This window comes from Maniola hyperantus, chromosome 26 (genome assembly GCF_902806685.2).
Source record: "Maniola hyperantus chromosome 26, iAphHyp1.2, whole genome shotgun sequence".
Classification (NCBI taxonomy): domain Eukaryota; kingdom Metazoa; phylum Arthropoda; class Insecta; order Lepidoptera; family Nymphalidae; genus Maniola; species Maniola hyperantus.
In genome coordinates, this window is record NC_048561.1 from 643,638 (window position 1) to 662,332 (window position 18,695).

The 18,695-nt window shown below is 39.6% G+C and overlaps 2 protein-coding genes across 2 annotated transcripts in view; one reads left to right on the forward strand and one right to left on the reverse strand.

The window, feature by feature from the left end:
* Positions 1-18,695, forward strand: part of LOC117994139 (AT-rich interactive domain-containing protein 5B-like) — a 102,324-nt gene that overhangs the window by 68,145 nt on the left and 15,484 nt on the right. The gene's annotated exons all lie outside the window — the stretch shown is intronic.
* Positions 69-18,178, reverse strand: Prp3 (pre-mRNA processing factor 3). Its single transcript, XM_034982025.2, has 16 exons — positions 17,812-18,178; positions 16,787-16,960; positions 15,861-16,026; positions 15,107-15,290; positions 14,535-14,618; positions 13,885-14,006; positions 13,375-13,563; positions 12,714-12,841; positions 12,351-12,469; positions 10,835-10,915; positions 10,548-10,695; positions 8,939-9,092; positions 3,695-3,750; positions 1,941-2,090; positions 1,150-1,282; positions 69-230 (listed from the first exon to the last, which is right to left on the reverse strand). Exons 1-16 carry the CDS (start codon positions 17,937-17,939, stop codon positions 117-119), a joined length of 2,130 nt encoding a protein of 709 aa, XP_034837916.1. The 5' UTR covers positions 17,940-18,178; the 3' UTR covers positions 69-116.

Genomic DNA, 18,695 nt, shown 5'->3' on the forward strand with positions numbered 1-18,695 from the left:
GGCGGGTCAGCTAGTTTTAAATGAAATAAAAGGAACAAAGGTAATAAATAAAACGAATTGGGGTCATTTATTCATAACAGCACACATTTACGCTTCGGTAGGGCTCCGCTTCCGGCTCAGGGCTCCTCTGCGCCGGCCCCTAGCACGGCGCCGCTGTAGGCGAGGTCCCAGTAATGTTCTACTCCGTGCTTTTGGAAAAGCTCGCGAGCTTGCTTCTCTGTTGGCATCACCTGGGAAAAACAGAAATCAAATTTCTTTGAATACACGCAATTGAATACGCACAAGTATCGCTTGGCGGCACGGCTTTGCCGGTAGGGTGGTAACTAGCCACGGCCGAAGCCTCCCACCAGACCAGACCAGAAATTTAGAAATTATAAAATACCAAACCCCTGCCAGGAATCGAACCCGGGACCTCCCACTAATAAGACCACAGCGTTTACCACTGCGCCAGGGAGTTCGTCAAAATAGGAGGGGCTAGCTTATGCTCGCGACTTTATCCGCGTGGACTACACAAATTTCAAATTCCTATATTAATATATCTAAATATATAAAAGGAAAAGGTGACTGACTGACTGACTGATCTATCAACGCACAGCTCAAACTACTGGATGGATTGGGCTGAAATTTGGCATGCAGATAGCTATTATGACGTAGGCATCCGCTAAGAAAGGATTTTTGTAAAATTCAACCCCTGAGGGGGTGAAATAGGGGTTTGAAATTCGTGTAGTCCACGCGGACGAAGTCGCGAGCATAAGCTAGTTCCTATAATAATTTTCAAAAATCTTTTATTAGCGGATGTCTACGTCATAATATCTGCATGCCAAATTTCAGCCCGATCCGTCCAGTAGTTTGAGCTGTGCGTTGATAGATCAGTCAGTCAGTCACCTTTTCCTTTTATATCCATCCAAACTAATATAAATGTGCAAGTGTGTCTGTCTGTCTGTCTGCTAGCCTTTCACGGCCCATCCGTTCAACCGATTTTGACGAAATTTGGTACAGATATAGCTTGCATCCCGGGGAAGGACATAGGCAGGGAAGACATACTTTTTATCCCGGAAAATCAAAGAGTTCCCACGGGATATTTAACAAACTAACTCCACGCGGACAAAGTCGCGGGCATCATCTAGTATTTAGATAAAGGAGAAATACCTTAAACTTGATGTCTCCGAAGGCTCTGCGCGTGACGACGCCCTCCCACACCAGGTGGCAGGCGTTGGGCACCTCGCCCCCCTCCGCCTCCTTCACCATCTCCTCCTCCCACTTGATGCGCTCCAGCATCAGGCTGGAGACAGACTCAACATTAGTCTTTTTACAATTCACATGAATAACTAGGCTATCACAGCTTCGAAGCTGTGATAGCCTAGTGGTTAGGACGTCCGCCTTCTAATCGGAGGTCGGGGGTTCGATCCCGGGCACGCACCTCTAACTTTTCGGAGTTATGTGCGTTTTAATTAATTAAATATCACCTGCTTTAACGGTGAAGGAAAACATCGTGAGGAAACCTGCATGCCTGAGAGTTTTCCATAATGTTCTCAAAAGTGTGTGAAGTCTACCAATCCGCACATGGCCAGCGTGGTAGACTATGGCTAAGCCCTTCTTACTCTAAGAGGAGACCCGTGCTCTGTAGTGAGCCGGCGATGGGTTGATCAAGATGATGAACTTTTTGATTTTCCGGTTTAGCAAGTAGCAAGTAGCCCATGTCATTCTCCAGGTCTTTAACTATATCCATGTAAAAAATCAGGTCAATCCGTTACTCCGCTGCGGCGTGATTGAAGGACAAACCAACCAACAAATTTCGCATTTCTAATAGTGGTCATCTGAAGAGTGTAATAGGGTACTTTTTATTCCGAAAAACCAAAGAGTTCCCAAGGAATTTTTATAAAACAGCATAAAGTGGCGGGCATTATGTAGTAGAAGACAAGGTGTCGGTGACCACTCACCGCTTGTACTTGGCGTGCTGTTTGGGCCCACCCTCGGTGACCACTACGCAGCACCCGCGATGCAACAACACGAAGCCAGTCATGTGCAGTTGTTGCGCGTTCACTTCCACTTTGAACTTGGCTGACGCGCACTCGAATAGATCCTTCACCCTGAAACCAAAGTCAAGACTATAATTTTCTACTTTGCGCACTTGTATCATAATTTAAAATTATTAGATTAATTTATTTTTACTTGTTATTTTAAAACTGTATTATTATTACATAGTATACATACATAGTATTACATTGCTACAAGCTGGTTACAAGTGTGTTATAGTGCTACAAGCTGGTTACAAGTGTGTTATAGTGCTACAAGCTGGTTACAAGTGTGTTATAGTGCTACAAGCTGGTTACAAGTGTGTTATAGTGCTACAAGCTGGTTACAAGTGTGTTATAGTGCTACAAGCTGGTTACAAGTGTGTTATAGTGCTACAAGCTGGTTACAAGTGTGTTATAGTGCTACAAGCTGGTTACAAGTGTGTTATAGTGCTACAAGCTGGTTACAAGTGTGTTATAGTGCTACAAGCTGGTTACAAGTGTGTTATAGTGCTACAAGCTGGTTACAAGTGTATTATAGTGCTACAAGCTGGTTACAAGTGTGTTATAGTGCTACAAGCTGGTTACAAGTGTGTTATAGTGCTACAAGCTGGTTACAAGTGTGTTATAGTGCTACAAGCTGGTTACAAGTGTGTTATAGTGCTACAAGCTGGTTACAAGTGTGTTATAGTGCTACAAGCTGGTTACAAGTGTGTTATAGTGCTACAAGCTGGTTACAAGTGTGTTATAGTGCTACAAGCTGGTTACAAGTGTGTTATAGTGCTACAAGCTGGTTACAAGTGTGTTATAGTGCTACAAGCTGGTTACAAGTGTGTTATAGTGCTACAAGCTGGTTACAAGTGTGTTATAGTGCTACAAGCTGGTTACAAGTGTGTTATAGTGCTACAAGCTGGTTACAAGTGTGTTATAGTGCTACAAGCTGGTTACAAGTGTGTTATAGTGCTACAAGCTGGTTACAAGTGTGTTATAGTGCTACAAGCTGGTTACAAGTGTGTTATAGTGCTACAAGCTGGTTACAAGTGTGTTATAGTGCTACAAGCTGGTTACAAGTGTGTTATAGTGCTACAAGCTGGTTACAAGTGTGTTATAGTGCTATAAGCTGGTTACAAGTGTGTTATAGTGCTACAAGCTGGTTACAAGTGTGTTATAGTGCTACAAGCTGGTTACAAGTGTGTTATAGTGCTACAAGCTGGTTACAAGTGTGTTATAGTGCTACAAGCTGGTTACAAGTGTGTTATAGTGCTACAAGCTGGTTACAAGTGTGTTATAGTGCTACAAGCTGGTTACAAGTGTATTATAGTGCTACAAGCTGGTTACAAGTGTGTTATAGTGCTACAAGCTGGTTACAAGTGTATTATAGTGCTACAAGCTGGTTACAAGTGTGTTATAGTGCTACAAGCTGGTTACAAGTGTATTATAGTGCTACAAGCTGGTTACAAGTGTGTTATAGTGCTACAAGCTGGTTACAAGTGTATTATAGTGCTACAAGCTGGTTACAAGTGTGTTATAGTGCTATAAGCTGGTTACAAGTGTGTTATAGTGCTACAAGCTGGTTACAAGTGTGTTATAGTGCTACAAGCTGGTTACAAGTGTATTATAGTGCTACAAGCTGGTTACAAGTGTGTTATAGTGCTACAAGCTGGTTACAAGTGTGTTACCTGTATACAGCCACATGGACCCCCATGGACGTGTCTTCACGTATTTTTCTATCGACCTGAGAACAAAAACACTGTTTATAACATCACCCTATATATGTTTAACTAGCCTGTGCCCGCGACTTCGTCCGCGTGGACTACACATATTTCAAACCCCTATTTCACCCTCTTAGGGGTGGAATTTTCCAAAATCCTTTCTTAGCGGATGCGCTCATCATAATAGCTATCTGCATGCCAAAATTCAGCCCAATCCGTCTAATAGTTTGAGCCTTTCCTTTTATATATTTAGACTATCTCACTAAATAGATAATAGACTAGATGATGCCCGCGACTTCGTCCGCGTGGATTTAAGTTTTTAAAAATTCTGTGGGAACTCTTCAATTTTCCAGGACAAAAAGTAGCCTATGTCCTTTCCTGGGAGGCAAGCTATCTCTGTACCAAATTTCGTCAAAATCGCTTGAACGGTTGAGCCGCGAAAAGCTAGCATACAGAGAGACAGACAGACAGACACACTTTCGCATTTATCATGATTTATATAGTAATTAGATATTGGAATGTAAATTTTATCTGTGGTCTATGTCACATCCCTATGATAAAAGAGTATTTTTTTGTCTATGCCCTTCCATGTAAAACCGTGTTCAAGTGAAGTCGAAATAAAGTTTGTCTTATTTAGAATCCTCGTTTTTGTGTAATATTCCTGCGCGACCCTGCCATTAATAGGTTATGGGCCCAGGATCGCGATTAAAAACGAAGAACAGTACAGTTGTGAAGTGTTTTAACGTTGTGTGTGTCGCAACAAAGTCGCAACTAGCACGTGGCACGGTTGCACGCAGGCGGCCGGCGCTTGTCAATTCAAGTTTATTTGGTTAATTTTATAATATATCGTAATTCGTAATCACGATGAACGATAAGACGATGACAGTTGAAAAGTTCAACGGCGAAAATTTCCGCCAATGGAAATTCCAAATAAAGTGCGCATTGAAGGCAAAAGGAATTGACATAACCAAGAAAATGCCCGCAGGGGCAGGGGCTTCTGCCGAAAGTCAGAGCCAGTGGCTTAAAAATGATGGCATGGCGATGTACATTATAACCTCCTCGATGGAGTTGAATCAGATAACTCTAATAGAAAACTGCGAAACTGCGTTAGAGATTATGCAGAAGTTGGAAGCTATTTTCGAACAAAAAAGTGAAATAAATAAAATGATGTGTCATGAACGTTTTTACCAGTACAAAATGTCACCAGGTGACACTATGGCGCAGCATATTTCAAAAGTGGAAAATTTAGCAAAGCAGTTAAGAGAAGGGGGAGAAAATATAAGTGAAAATGCTGTTATGACAAAAATATTAAGTAATTTGCCTGCGAAATACCGATCACTTCGTCAGGCGTGGTTATCTCTAGATCCCAAGCTACAAACTATACATAACCTAACAGCACGGTTACTAGATGAGGAAGCTAGTTTAACAAAAGAAGATGAACTCGATACAGCCTTAGTAGCTGACAGAAGGTATTCTAACAAAACAAAGACACAGAAAGAATCATCAAATCCTGCTGGTAATTCAAAAACCAAAGTTATTTGCTACAATTGTAGAAGGCGGGGACATTTTGCCCGATTTTGTACGGCCCCTAAGAAGTCTATAAAAAAAACATCCCAAGAGCAAAGTATGCTAGCATTTAATGCTGAATGTTTACAGTCGAACATAGATGCAGACATCTGGATTCTTGACAGCGGAGCCTCTGTGCATATGTCGTACAGACGAGACCTCTTCTGTGAGTTACAAGAATATGATGAGAACAGCTGTGGCAACGATAGAAGAGTAAAGTTGGGAGACAAGAAGGAGTTAGAGGTACGTGGCCAGGGCAAAGTGTTGATAAATAGGTGTGTCAACGGACAGTGGGAGCAAAGTGTTCTGACTGATGTATTGTATGTACCTGAGTTACGTAGAAACCTATTCTCCGAGGGAGCAGCTACTAGGAAAGGCTATGTTATTGTTAAGAGGGACTGTCGAGCTATGATATTAAAGGATGACACTGTTGTGATGTCTGCCACATTAAAAGACAACAATCTTTATGAACTAAATATTAAAGGAATAGTGCAAGAAAACTGTAACTTAGCGCAGACAAGTTTAAAAGTATGGCATGAACGCTTAGGACATTTAAATATTAAAGAAGTGCAAAATATGTGTAAAAATGGTGCTCTACCGGTTAAATTAACCGAAGAAGACAAAAACTTTGTCTGTGAAGCATGTCAATATGGTAAACAAAGTCGCTTGCCTTTTCAAAAATCAAACAGAGGTCAAAGTGAACCCGGCGACATAGTGTACAGTGATGTGTGTGGACCCATAGAGCGAGCTTCAGTGTCAGGAGCAAGGTACTTTGTATTGTTTAAGGATGGTGCAACTAGCTATAGACATGTATATATAATTAAGCATAAAAGTGATGTCCTAAGCTGCTTTAAAAAGTATAATGAAATCGTTAAGAATAACTTTCAACGAAGTGTTAAAATATTACACACAGACAATGGTCGCGAGTATGTAAACCAGGAGTTTAGAGCTTATCTTGACGCAGAGGGTATCATTCATGAGTGCACAGCCCCGTATACACCAGAACAGAACGGACGAGCAGAGAGAGAAATACGAACCATTATGGAGAGTGCGAGGTCTATGTTGTATGCTCGTGATACTCCTTTAAAGTTGTGGGCAGAAGCAGTGAATTGTGCTGTTTACTTATTGAATAGAAGCTCGTCCAGTCAAACGAAAGATGTAACTCCATATGAATTATGGACAGGGAACAAACCATGTTTAAAACATGTACGGGTGTTTGGCTCAGAAGGTTATGTACACATACCCGACGAGAAACGAAAGAAGCTAGATAAGAAGAGTAAGTGTATGTTGTTAGTGGGCTATGACAACCAGAACTACAAGATGTATGATCCTCAGACAAATAAGATAACAATTTCTAGGAATGTGGTCTTTAATGAGAATAATGTGCCTTCAATAAGGAAGAATATCACTAAAATTAATATAAATTTGGAAGAAAATGAGAGTGCTTGTGAGTCTGGTACGAGTGCATCCTCAGGAAGACGGACAGACCTAGACTATGATACTAGCTATGAGAGCCCCAAAAGCTCTAAGAGTGATGATGAGTCATATCAACCATCTCAAATTGTAGATAGCGAAGAAGATGAGATCAGAAATATAACATTGAGGCCTCGGCGCCGTAGAAATGAGCACGAAGTAAATATCACAGAGTTTAATATACCAGCAACTTTTAAAGAAGCTATTCAAAGAAAAGATAGTCAAAAGTGGAAGGAAGCCATATCAGAGGAATTGCAGTCACATTCAGAGAATAAGACCTGGGAAATAGTTGAGAGAAAGAATAACAAAACAATTTCATGTAAATGGGTATTTTCTATCAAGAGAAAGAGTAACGGTGAGATTGACCGGTACAAGGCCCGGCTTTGTGCCCGGGGATTTACACAGATAAAGGGGATTGATTATGAGGAAACCTTTTCACCTACTGTAAGGTATGATTCCATTAGGATTTTGTTAAGTGTTTCAGCTAAAGAGAAGTTTGAGATACAGCAGTTTGATGTTAAAACTGCTTTCTTATATGGCGAGCTTGTAGAGGACATTTATATGGAACTACCTGAAGGAGTCCAAGCTGACCCAGGCATGATATGTAAGTTAAATAAATCTTTATATGGCCTGAAACAGGCATCTCGATGCTGGAATAAAAGGTTTACTTCATTTTTGTTTACATATGGTTTTAAAGCATGTCAGTCTGATAATTGTATATTTGTTGGCTGTTTTGATAATTTTCCAGTTATACTTTTGCTGTATGTAGATGATGCCTTATTATTTTCAAAAAGTAAAGAAGTTTTGTCAGTAATTATAAAAGACCTTATGTTGAGTTTTAAGATAAAAGTATTAAGTTTAAACTCATTTGTTGGGATGGAAATTATAAAGTCTAGTGATGCAATCATAATACATCAAAAACAATATACTGAACAGTTAATAAAAAGATTTAATATGTCAAATGCAAGTCCATGTAGCACGCCTGCTGATAATAATGTGGTTTTGACTAAAAATTTAAGTGATTGTGAGATTAATTTTCCATATAGAGAGGCAGTAGGAGCTTTGTTGTTTTTGGCATCAGTGTCTAGACCTGATATAGCATTTGCAGTGAATATTGTTAGTAGATATGTAAATAACCCCAATCAAAGTCATGTAAATGCTATAAAAAGAATTATTAGATATTTAATTAGTACTAAGAATCTGTGTATAGAATATAATTGTATAAGCCAAATAGTTGGATTTTCTGATGCCGACTTTGCCTCAGACCTGGACTCAAGGAAGTCAAATTCGGGATATATTTTCATGATGAATGGTGGCCCTGTAACATGGGCTAGTAGAAAACAGACCACAGTGGCTTTGTCCACTACTGAGTCCGAGTTTATGGCAGCAGCCGAAGCTGCAAAGGAATTGTTGTGGCTTAGACAACTTTTTATTGATATAAGAGTGCCACAAAAATTAATATCTCTTTGTATTGATAATCAGAGTACGATAAAATTAATACACAACCCTGTGTACCACAAGAGATCGAAACATATAGATGTAAAATTTATGTTTATAAGAGAAAAAGTTGAAGCTGGTATTATATCTGTTAATTATGTAAGTACAGTGAATCAAATAGCAGATTTTCTTACTAAAGCATTACCAGTAAATAAATTTGCCAAAAACAGAGACCAAGTGTTAAGTTGTTTCGAGTAATTCATAATTAATTGTTAGGTTTGTTTAAGCATAGGGTTGTCAAGTTATTAAGTATATTTTTGAACATAGGGTTGTCAACTTTGTATCTTTTCATAGGGTTGTCAATCTTGTTATTGTATTGTGTCTTTAGGCAAGCATAGGGATGTCTACCTTATAAAATTTAAGTGGGAGTATTGGAATGTAAATTTTATCTGTGGTCTATGTCACATCCCTATGATAAAAGAGTATTTTTTTGTCTATGCCCTTCCATGTAAAACCGTGTTCAAGTGAAGTCGAAATAAAGTTTGTCTTATTTAGAATCCTCGTTTTTGTGTAATATTCCTGCGCGACCCTGCCATTAATATTAGATAAGGCTAGCTTTAAGTTTTATTATCATTAAGTATATAAATAATATGATTTAAAAAAAAAAAAAAATACAAAAAAAAAAAGCATTTATCATAAGTTTCTGCATATTGCGACTTCCACTTTTTTTCTCACCTTCTCCCTCTTCTGGTCCTTGGTGAGCGCCCTGGCTTGGTTGGCGTCTTGGTGCGTCTTCTGTCGCTTGGCAATCTGTTCCCTCACTCTCGCCTCGATGGCCGTCGGGTCCTGCACGGCCTCCGTGCCCAACGCGCGCATCAGGTTCGATATCCTGTTGACGCAAAATAATCAATTGTAATTGGGTATGTGACTCCAATTTTTTATTACTTTATTATAAACTAGAATAAAAATAATGACGTAAACTGAAAAAACTAATTAAATCGATCAAATAACAAAAAAGTTATAAGCATTTAAATATTTCTGATTAGACAGAGATAGCGATACAGCAGTTTGACGTCACACATACTAATGCCATAGTAGCTTCGTGCGGTTTCATACAAATTTTCGTTTTGCCAGAAAAGGATAGAAGACCCTCCCACTCCAAAATTAAAATGCCTGTAACTTTGTAAATCTTTGTTGGATTTTAATATTTTTTTCAGCGTAGGTCATTATTTTTATCCTAGTTTATAATAAAGTAATAATATTTATCAAATCCAAAAGTAGGCAAATACCCAATTAGTTAAAAAGTAAACTGTTAAAAAAAAGCGGCATAAAATATGCTACATTTTGTAAAGTTCAAGATATATTGCAAATAAAACATATGACTGACGCTACAGGTCAACGAACGTTGCGTAAATAGGTGCGTCGTAGACGGGGCATTGACCCGAGTTTTGCGTGCTATACATAGCGGGTTTGAAAGATACTAAATCACTGTGGCGAATGGTTATTGGTATTGGATTGTGTTTAGGTGGTATAACAATGGGGCCGATTCTCTTGTACACAATTTCTAAACTAAACTAAATTAACAGGTCTAAATCTAGTGCTATCCTTTTCCGCAAGCAACATTATGAAAAGGATAGAAATAGATTTAGACGTGCCATTTTAGTTTAGTTTAGAGATTGTATACAACGGAATTAGCCACATTAACGCTAAGTTTTTGCCAGCGTTCTGGTTACAAAACTCAAATTATTTATTCAGAATTGGTAAAATTTTACACTTCCTGATTGTCAAAATTTTTTATTTGTAAGATTATATGATATAGTGGTGATAATTAATACGTACTTAAAACTAAAGCTACGAGGGTTCCAAATGCGCCCATCCTGTATAATAGCTGTAAAACAGCTATTATACAGGGTGTTACTATATTATATAACTAGCGACCCGCCCCGGCTTCGCATGCGTGCAATGTATGTACTAATGTGGATACATGTATGCTATCGCGGACTTTTTTTGTAGAATTTTATAAGAGAAACAATTTCACCATACATTGATTTCGTGTAACTTTGACCATTTAGACAGCGCACGCCTCGGAAACTCTCAAATAGAGAGGATTTTTTCCGACCTAATTCACATTATTTCAATTTTCCTAGGGATATCTAATTTTTTGAGAATTAAACTATACCTATAAACCTTCCTCTTGAATCACTCTATCTATTGGTGAAAACCGCATTAAAATCCGTTGCGTAGTTTAAAAGATCTACGCGCATACATACATACAGACGCGGGAAGCGACTTTATTTTATACTATGTAGAGATAGCTGTTTTACAGCTATTTTGGGTTCTTTACCTGAGTTTGGGTTCTGGGGGCGCTTCGAGGCCCAGGCGCACCTTCTCTTGTTCTTCTTTCCACGCTTCCCTCCGACTCTGTCGCCGCAGCTTCTTCCTCTCCTTCTTCGTGAGGAATACTGGCATGTATGTCGGTTTCAGAGGTTCCGCTGTACAAAATAAATTATTTATAGTTAAAAAAAGAAAAATCGGTCAAGTGCGACTCGGTATCGCACACAAGGGGTTCTGTACAAGAGACCTATGTCCAGCTGTGGACGTGTATCGGATGGTGATGACGATGATACTCACTGGGCGCCCTCAGCTGCTGCGGGTGCTCCACCAGGTTGGTGATGGCGTCTTCGTTGACATTCTCCACGATGTCATCTTCACCTAAAAAAAGTAAAAATATTTTTATAATATTTTTCCTACACTTTAAGGAAATTTTAAATACATATATCAAAATTGCGGACCGACAGGAATGGAACCCGCGTCTCCTGGGATCGCGCCCGACGCTCTGACCACTAGACATGTGTCTGCTATAGCTTAACTTAACTGAAAACCGCTGCCGAGTCTATAGCGTACCGTAACGTTATTGTCGTAGCTAGCAACGGTTATCAGCTATCATCTATGACGAACCACCTGACAACGCAACACTGCCAGCTGGCAACTGACAATGCATTGTTTGGTTTTTTGTAACTAGAAACGCAATAATTATGCCTTCTCTTTCTTTCTTTCACTGAAAGCTGAGAAGGAGCGGTTATTGGCTACCGGCTTAGTAACTAAGAACTTGATAAACCAAAGCCGACCTTATCTCTATTACGCTAAGGCTCAACTGTACAAGTACTTGTCCATTACACTTTGATCTGTCAATTTTATTACAGTTAGCCTTAGAGTAATAGAGATAAGGTCCTCTTTGGTTTTTCAATCGTCGTGAAATGTTTTTGGTTAATTGGACTGTGGCAAACTATCCGTGCAAGTGTCCACTATAGTTTGACCTATGTCAATGATCATTATAATTAAACTTTGCTGCTATGAACTTAAGGTTGTGATTACTTCACGATATTCATGAAAGTAAAATTGGTTTTATTTTAGTGAATGCGCGCGCTAGCTATACAGACGGTATTGATACGGCAGCTATTGGCACAATTTTAAAAAGACCTTTTAAAACAAATTAAAAAAAAAACTAAGCTACGGCACGCTCGCTGCCACACGAGCTAGGTTTATCACAAACAAGCTAATGTTGAAAAAAATAAAAAATATCTGACCTTAGCGCACCAAATTGTAATAACATTTATTCAAGTTTTTAGAAATGGAGAAGGTAACCCACTGTAATACAATGTTTACTAGTGCAGGGGTTGCCCATTCATATGTCTACTAGACCTAGGTCTACTTAATTATTACTTGTTTTTTATCTGTATTTTATATGTAATTTAATATGTAATAATATGTAATAATATCATACATTATTACATTATTTTTGCAACACAATAAAAAATTTGGTTTTTGTCAGTTACACTAAGTCAGCGTCAAGGTTCCATATGCTTTTGATCAGGAGTTTTATCAAACACAGGAGACTCTCTATTCCGTCACTCTCATAGTTATATAGAATAGACTAGCTTATGCTCGCGACTTCCTTCGCGTGGACTACACAAATTACAAACCCCTATTTCACCCCTTTAGGGGTTGAATTTTCAAAAATCCTTTCTTAGCGTATGCCGACGTCATAATAGCAGCCCGATCCGTCCAGTAGTTTCAGCTGTGGGTTGATAAATCAGTCAGTTAGTCATTCAGTCACCTTTTCCTTTTATATATTTAGATAACATACCTATATTGCAAGCTTCAACCCTCTGCGTATCGGAACGCTGGTCGACTGACGTCACTGCTTTCCCACGTTTTCGTTTCGCCTCGCGTTCTTCCGGCGTCATTAGAATCACGCTGTCCCACCTGTGGGCAAAACAAATCAAGTCCAGTTGTAGCTAAGTAATCAGGGTTCCGTACCCAAATGAAGGCCAACCTAGAGGTATGATGCGTAAAAAATAACTTCTCACCCGCCATTTTAAGTGTCAAATTTTATGCCAAAAGTACGATTTGTCCTTATTTTAAAGGTACCTTTAAAATGAAGGGGGGGGGGGTTGGGTTTAGCACGGGGGCATACTATAGTAATGTAAGGAACCCTAAAAACACTAACCACTCGATATCCGGAACCCGGTCGGAGTCCGGCACGTCGGCGGCGAGCAGGGCCAACTTGGTCGCGGACGATATGCCGGTCTTGCGGGCGATCTGAGATATCTCATTCTGCAGTTTCTCCAGTTGGGCCTAGAATAGAATACAATATTTTTATCATATAAATTTGGTGTCTGAACTGCAAAAATACCGTTTGCCCACTGTTGGCCTAAGGTATTTTTCGCCCAATTAAGATAAAAAAATTAGTCCCACACATTTATCTTTAATATTCCCAAAGTTGGGCAAGTAAGTTTACCTACTCGTCTTCATCCGCAGCCGCTCAACCATCAGTGTGAACTTGCCTGGCTTGTGGTGGCTGGCATAAGGCCCTCTTCATAGTAAAAAATCATTTGCCCACGGTTGGCCTAAGATATTTACTACCCAATTAAGCTAATTAATTGATTCCCACACATTTATCTTCAAAATTCCCAAAGTTGGGCAAATAACTTTGCCTACCTTCATCTGCAACTTGACCAGGCCATCTGGGTGAACTCGGTGAACATTAACAAAAACCGTTTGTCCACAGTTGGCCTAAGATATTTATTGCCCAATTAATCTAACAAAATCAGTCCCACGCATTTATCTACAAAATTCCCAAAGTTGGGCAAGTAACTTTGCCCACTCACCTTCATCCGCAACCGCTCAGCCATCTGCGTGAACTTGCCGGGCTCGTGAAAGCGTAAGGCCCTCTTCACACGCGCGGGCGGCTTGCTCGCGACGCGGTCGTCCACCCACGCGGCCTCGCCCACTGGCTCTGTGATTTGCCCACTAAGCTGGGCTCGGAACTCTTCGCGTCTTTTAGCTCTGATGTTGGCCTGACAAAAAAGAAAAAATATAAGAATAATATGTAGAGACAAGATCCAGTCAATAATCGATTTTTAATTCAATCGATTAAAATTAAAATCGATTGAATTAAAATTAAAATTAAAATCGATTGAAATAAAAGCCGATAATTGAAAAAGAATTAATCGATGAAAATAATCGATTTTCATTTATAGAGAATAATATAATTAATGAATCTATCTGTTATTTGTCGATAAGTCACTTAGCAACGTTGTTATTTATCAAAAAGGACTATATATTTGATTAAGTCATAATTTAAAAAAAAAAAAAATCTCTTAATATATTTTACATACCTTCAGTGTTGGAGCCACATGGGTCAATTGGACTCGTTTCCCCGAGGTGTCGATGGTGCGCCCCTCGCGGTCCAGGATAAGGGGCGCAGGCCCTGTACTCCCCGCCGGGCCTAGGGCTCCACCTAGAATCCAAACAATAAATAATGGGTCAAGTACGCGGCAGAAACTAATGTACATGGACCTTTAGAAGGAGATAGCATATTTGTAGAGCGATGTCTCTGTCGTTGAGACCTACAAAACGTCGCCGATAGGTATGAGTGACCGAGACAACGCTCTACAAATCCGAAACGTCATTCTAAAGGCCGATGTACGTTACTTTCGGCCGCGTACTGTAATTTGTATGGGACCAATGACAGATCCAAAAATCTCAGTGGACGTGAACCATTTTGAGTCATTGACCAATCACAAACGAAACTATGTTTGCGAATTGAATTTCGAATGTTTTTGAACACATGAATGAATGACGTTTAGGATTTCACCTCTTCGTACGAAATAACAATACTAATCCCCTTAAGCATGTTTGTGATTGGTTGGTGACTCAAACTGGTTAACATCCACTGAGCTTATCGTCTCTATCATTTGTATGGGATAACGTAACAGAGCGAGTACTATACTAAGTTCTTAGAGATAGAGTAAAGAGATGGTATTACCTGCCAGTTTCCTCTGTATCCTCGCCTGCAGCTCCGCGATCTTCCTCTGCTTCTCCAGCTCCTCAGCTGACAGGGGCATAGCCGCTGGAAAATACAATCACAAAACTTAAAACCGGTCAAGTGCGAGTCAGAGTCATACACAAAGAGTTCCGTACCATTTTCAACTCTCTACCTATTATGGTTCATATAGGCTGTTACAAGAAATGAGTTTGAAATGCATAGTATTCTTTTATTTCGCCATCAACACTAGTTTTATTAATAATAGTATTTTTTTCTATGCTAAATAAGTGGCTAAACACTGTTTTTGCAAAGCAACGAACAACTTACTAATAAAATACGTTTTAATCTAAAAATACGCAAATCTTCTGACAGATGAAACGTCAAATAACTTTATGGAATCGATAAACGGCGCACATTGGCCAGTTAAGTTTAAACGGAGTTTATCTTGCATTGCGTTGTTCAGAAACGCACTGTCTCGAGTTATCGGACCAATAGCGCTATTGAATAGATAAACCGTCGTTAAAAGTACTCAGAAACCGGGCATTAGTGGTAGTTCTACGATTCGCCCTTACCGGGTTTGGAGTACAGCATGGGTTTGATGACGCTGGGTGGTGGTATGGCGTTGTTTTGCTGCATCTGCACTTTGATCTGGTGCGCCGTAGCCACCGCAGCGGTCACGTTGCGCGGTTCGCCCTTAAGTGCCATGAGACTGCGCTTGCGCTCTTCTATCTCTCTCTGGGCGTTGGCCATCATCAACTGGAAAGAACCACGGAGAAGTCAACCTCAAGAGTATGCATATACAAGGTTTTAACATGAGTTCTGTTAACCAGTTCAAGAATAGATTGGACATACATTTGGAAGACTCGAAGCACTTCTGATATACACGCATCAGCGAAAGCTGCTTAGTCTATTTTTAATAGACTAAGCAGCTTTCGCTAATAAATAATCTGTATGGTGAAACTTGCAGCATGCGACATGCACCGCCCGCCTTTCCACTGCTAACCATGTATACCTTAAGGTCTACATCTGCTGAGGATACTCCAGTGTTGGGGCGAAACGTGCGTCGAGTGTGTTTTGGAATTTGAGTGGTGCTGCGTGGTGGTGGTGTGTATTGCCTGGTGGCTGCTTGTCCTGCATGTTTAGCAGTGGGAGGGCGGTGCGTGTCGAATGCTGCATGTTGCATCATACAGATTCGACCTGTTTCAGCGGATTATAGCAAATTAAGCTTTTGGTTCACCCCCCATCTCCGATTAGAAGGTGGACGTCCTACCGCTAGGCTAGCGGTAGGACGTCCACCTTCTAATCACAGGTAATTTATTTATTTACCTTGATTTTATCAGCACTGAGGCCGGCCATCTTGGATCCTATGGTCTCCCCCCCTGGCATGATGAGGGGGAGTTCTATCAGGTTCTCCACCTTCTTCTCTTTTAATTCTTCTTTGTCCCTATCACGTTTCTCTTCATGTTTTTCGTGTTTCTCTTCGTGCCGAGATCTGTGCATAAAAGAAGTGTCAGAGTGAACTAGAGTGAGGAAACTCTCGATTTTTAGGGTTCTGTACCTCAAAAGGAAAAACGGAACCCTTATAGAATCACTTTGTTGTCTGTCTGTCTGTCAAGAAACTTACAGGGTACTTCCCGTTGACCTAGAATCACGAAATTTGGCAGGTAGGTACATCTTATAGCTGACATTTGGGAACAATCTGAAAACCATGAATTTAGGGTTATATCACACAAAAAAAATTTAATTGTGGTCATGAACTAATTAGAATTTTCAACATTCGAAGTGAGTGACTATATCAAGTGGGGTATCATATGAAAGGTCTTCACCTGTACATTCTAAAACAAATTTTTATTTATTTTTATGCATCATAGTTTTTGAATTATCGTGCAAAATGTCGAAAAATACGACTGTAGTACGGAACCCTCATTGTGCGAGCCTGACTCGCACTTGCCCAGTTTTTAAAAAATACCGCCATCAAGGCGGATGAAGTTGCGGTCATCAGCTAGTTTCAATTAAATATAAATAGATCTGAATTACTCTGAAGAAGTTATACATATATCACACACTGCCTTTACTCACATTTAGTTGACGTTAGCCTGACTAGTTTCGAACCCATCTGGGGTCCTTATTCACAGGGACTCAATTCGCGCACGCGACGCGTGAGTAAGGCCGGTGTGTGATATATGTATAGTGGAAATCACTCACGATAGTTTAAACCCTAAAGAAGGTATACTTCAAAAAAAATTACAAACCTTTTCACTTCTTTTTCTTTATCCTTCTCTCTGTTCTCATCATGTTTCCGTTTAGGAGCCTTCCCTGAGGACACCAGCTCCTGCGCCAAGGCAAGGACCTTGTCTGCTAGCTTGCTCGCTTTCTTGGAGTCTATGTGCGCTGAGATCTTGTCTATTATCTTGCGCCTTTCATAACTGAAACAATATTACATATTAGAACAAATAAAATAAATAACCGAACCAGTGATGACATATGGATCTGAGACATTATTATCTATTTATTATTATTATTTTTAGTAGACTGAACAACTTTCGCTGATGCGTCTATATCAGAAGTGCTTCAAGTTTTCTTCAAGTTAGAAATGTGTCTATTCTATTGTTGAACTGGTTAACAGAACTTGACATAACCACATCCTTAGGCAATATTCCTTAGGCATGGTGGCTATGGGCCTCATAAAATTGCTCAGAGTCACTCAGCGGGCGATGAAGAGAACTATGTTCGGAGTTTCTCTACAAGATCAAATCAGAAATAAGGAGATCAGTAGAACTAGAGTAACCAACATAGCTCAACAGGTTGTGACGCTGAAGTGGCAATGGCCAGGGCACATAGTTCAGAAACGTTGGAGTCCCAAGGTGTTGGAATGACGACCTCGTACTGGAAGGCGCAGCGTTGGAAGACCCCCACTAGGTGTTTGTAGAATGTCTTAACAGAAAACCAGTGGCCCTACCGCGGTTGTTTGACAGCTACAATGTCACGATCGCAATCATCTCTGATTGGTTAATGCTCGCTCACTATTGGCCATAATGCATTGTTGCAACAAGAATCGCACAAATTCAGCCAATCAGAACAATTGAGATTGTAATAATGATTGATGCAGGTTTTAGACAATCGCCCTACTGCAGGGCGGGCAGGCTACTACATAACTCTTTTGGACCCAAAACCCTCATGCTTTGAATGAGTTAGCCACCAGAGACCAACTCTTCATTCCCTATTAATTTTGTCCTATCATGTAGTTCTTAAATTCACCTAAAACTTGATTCCTTACCCACTAGTCAGACAAGACGATACTGTTGACAGTAAAGAACTATCGGATTTTCCAATAGTCCTGTAGATTGCGCGGTCGAGGGAAGACCGCAGGTCCTCTACTTCCCTTCTAGACAGCTGCAAAGCCATTGTAAATACTATAAACACTTATTTCCTTAATAAAACTCAGGACTCCATAACCTTTCAGGTTATAATTTTAATTTATCACTATTAATTAATTAATCACTTTTATAAAATGAGCTTCCGTTTACGGAGCTGTACAAATTCTAATGTTTTCTATCAATTTAAATAGTTATATTTATGATTTAAAATCCTGCGTAATTCACAATTTTTTTTAGGCAAACTGACGTAAAATAATGTAGGTACTCTGTGGACGTAAATAATGACCATAGACAAACTAATTTTTTTGTTTGCCCGAACTCCAACTTCTAATCTTTTACATACTCATATGATATGTACCCACATAAAAAAATATAAAGCAAATTTCAATCTGTAAAATGAAAAAGACGGTAAAATGAGCACTCTGAGGAACACTCTTTCGACTTGAGTTGACAACACAGATTAATAGAGGGTACTGTGTTGACAAAAATCATAGAGATAGTATACATATGGTATACATCTTTAACTCTATGCCAAAAAGTCCAAAAACGTGTCAAAGTGTCAAACATGAAAAGTTATGTCAAATCATCGACATAGAAAAACTTATAATTCTTTGTGTCAAACCATGTCAACTAATCTGTGTAAAGCCAAACAAAAAAAAAAAAAAAAAAAAAAAAAAAAAAACCATGTCAAACTGCGTACCTACCGTTCCGTTAAGCGCTTCGTTCATTTATCATGACCTCAAATTATTTTTCTTATTTCTACATGAATAAGTAGTTAAGATGT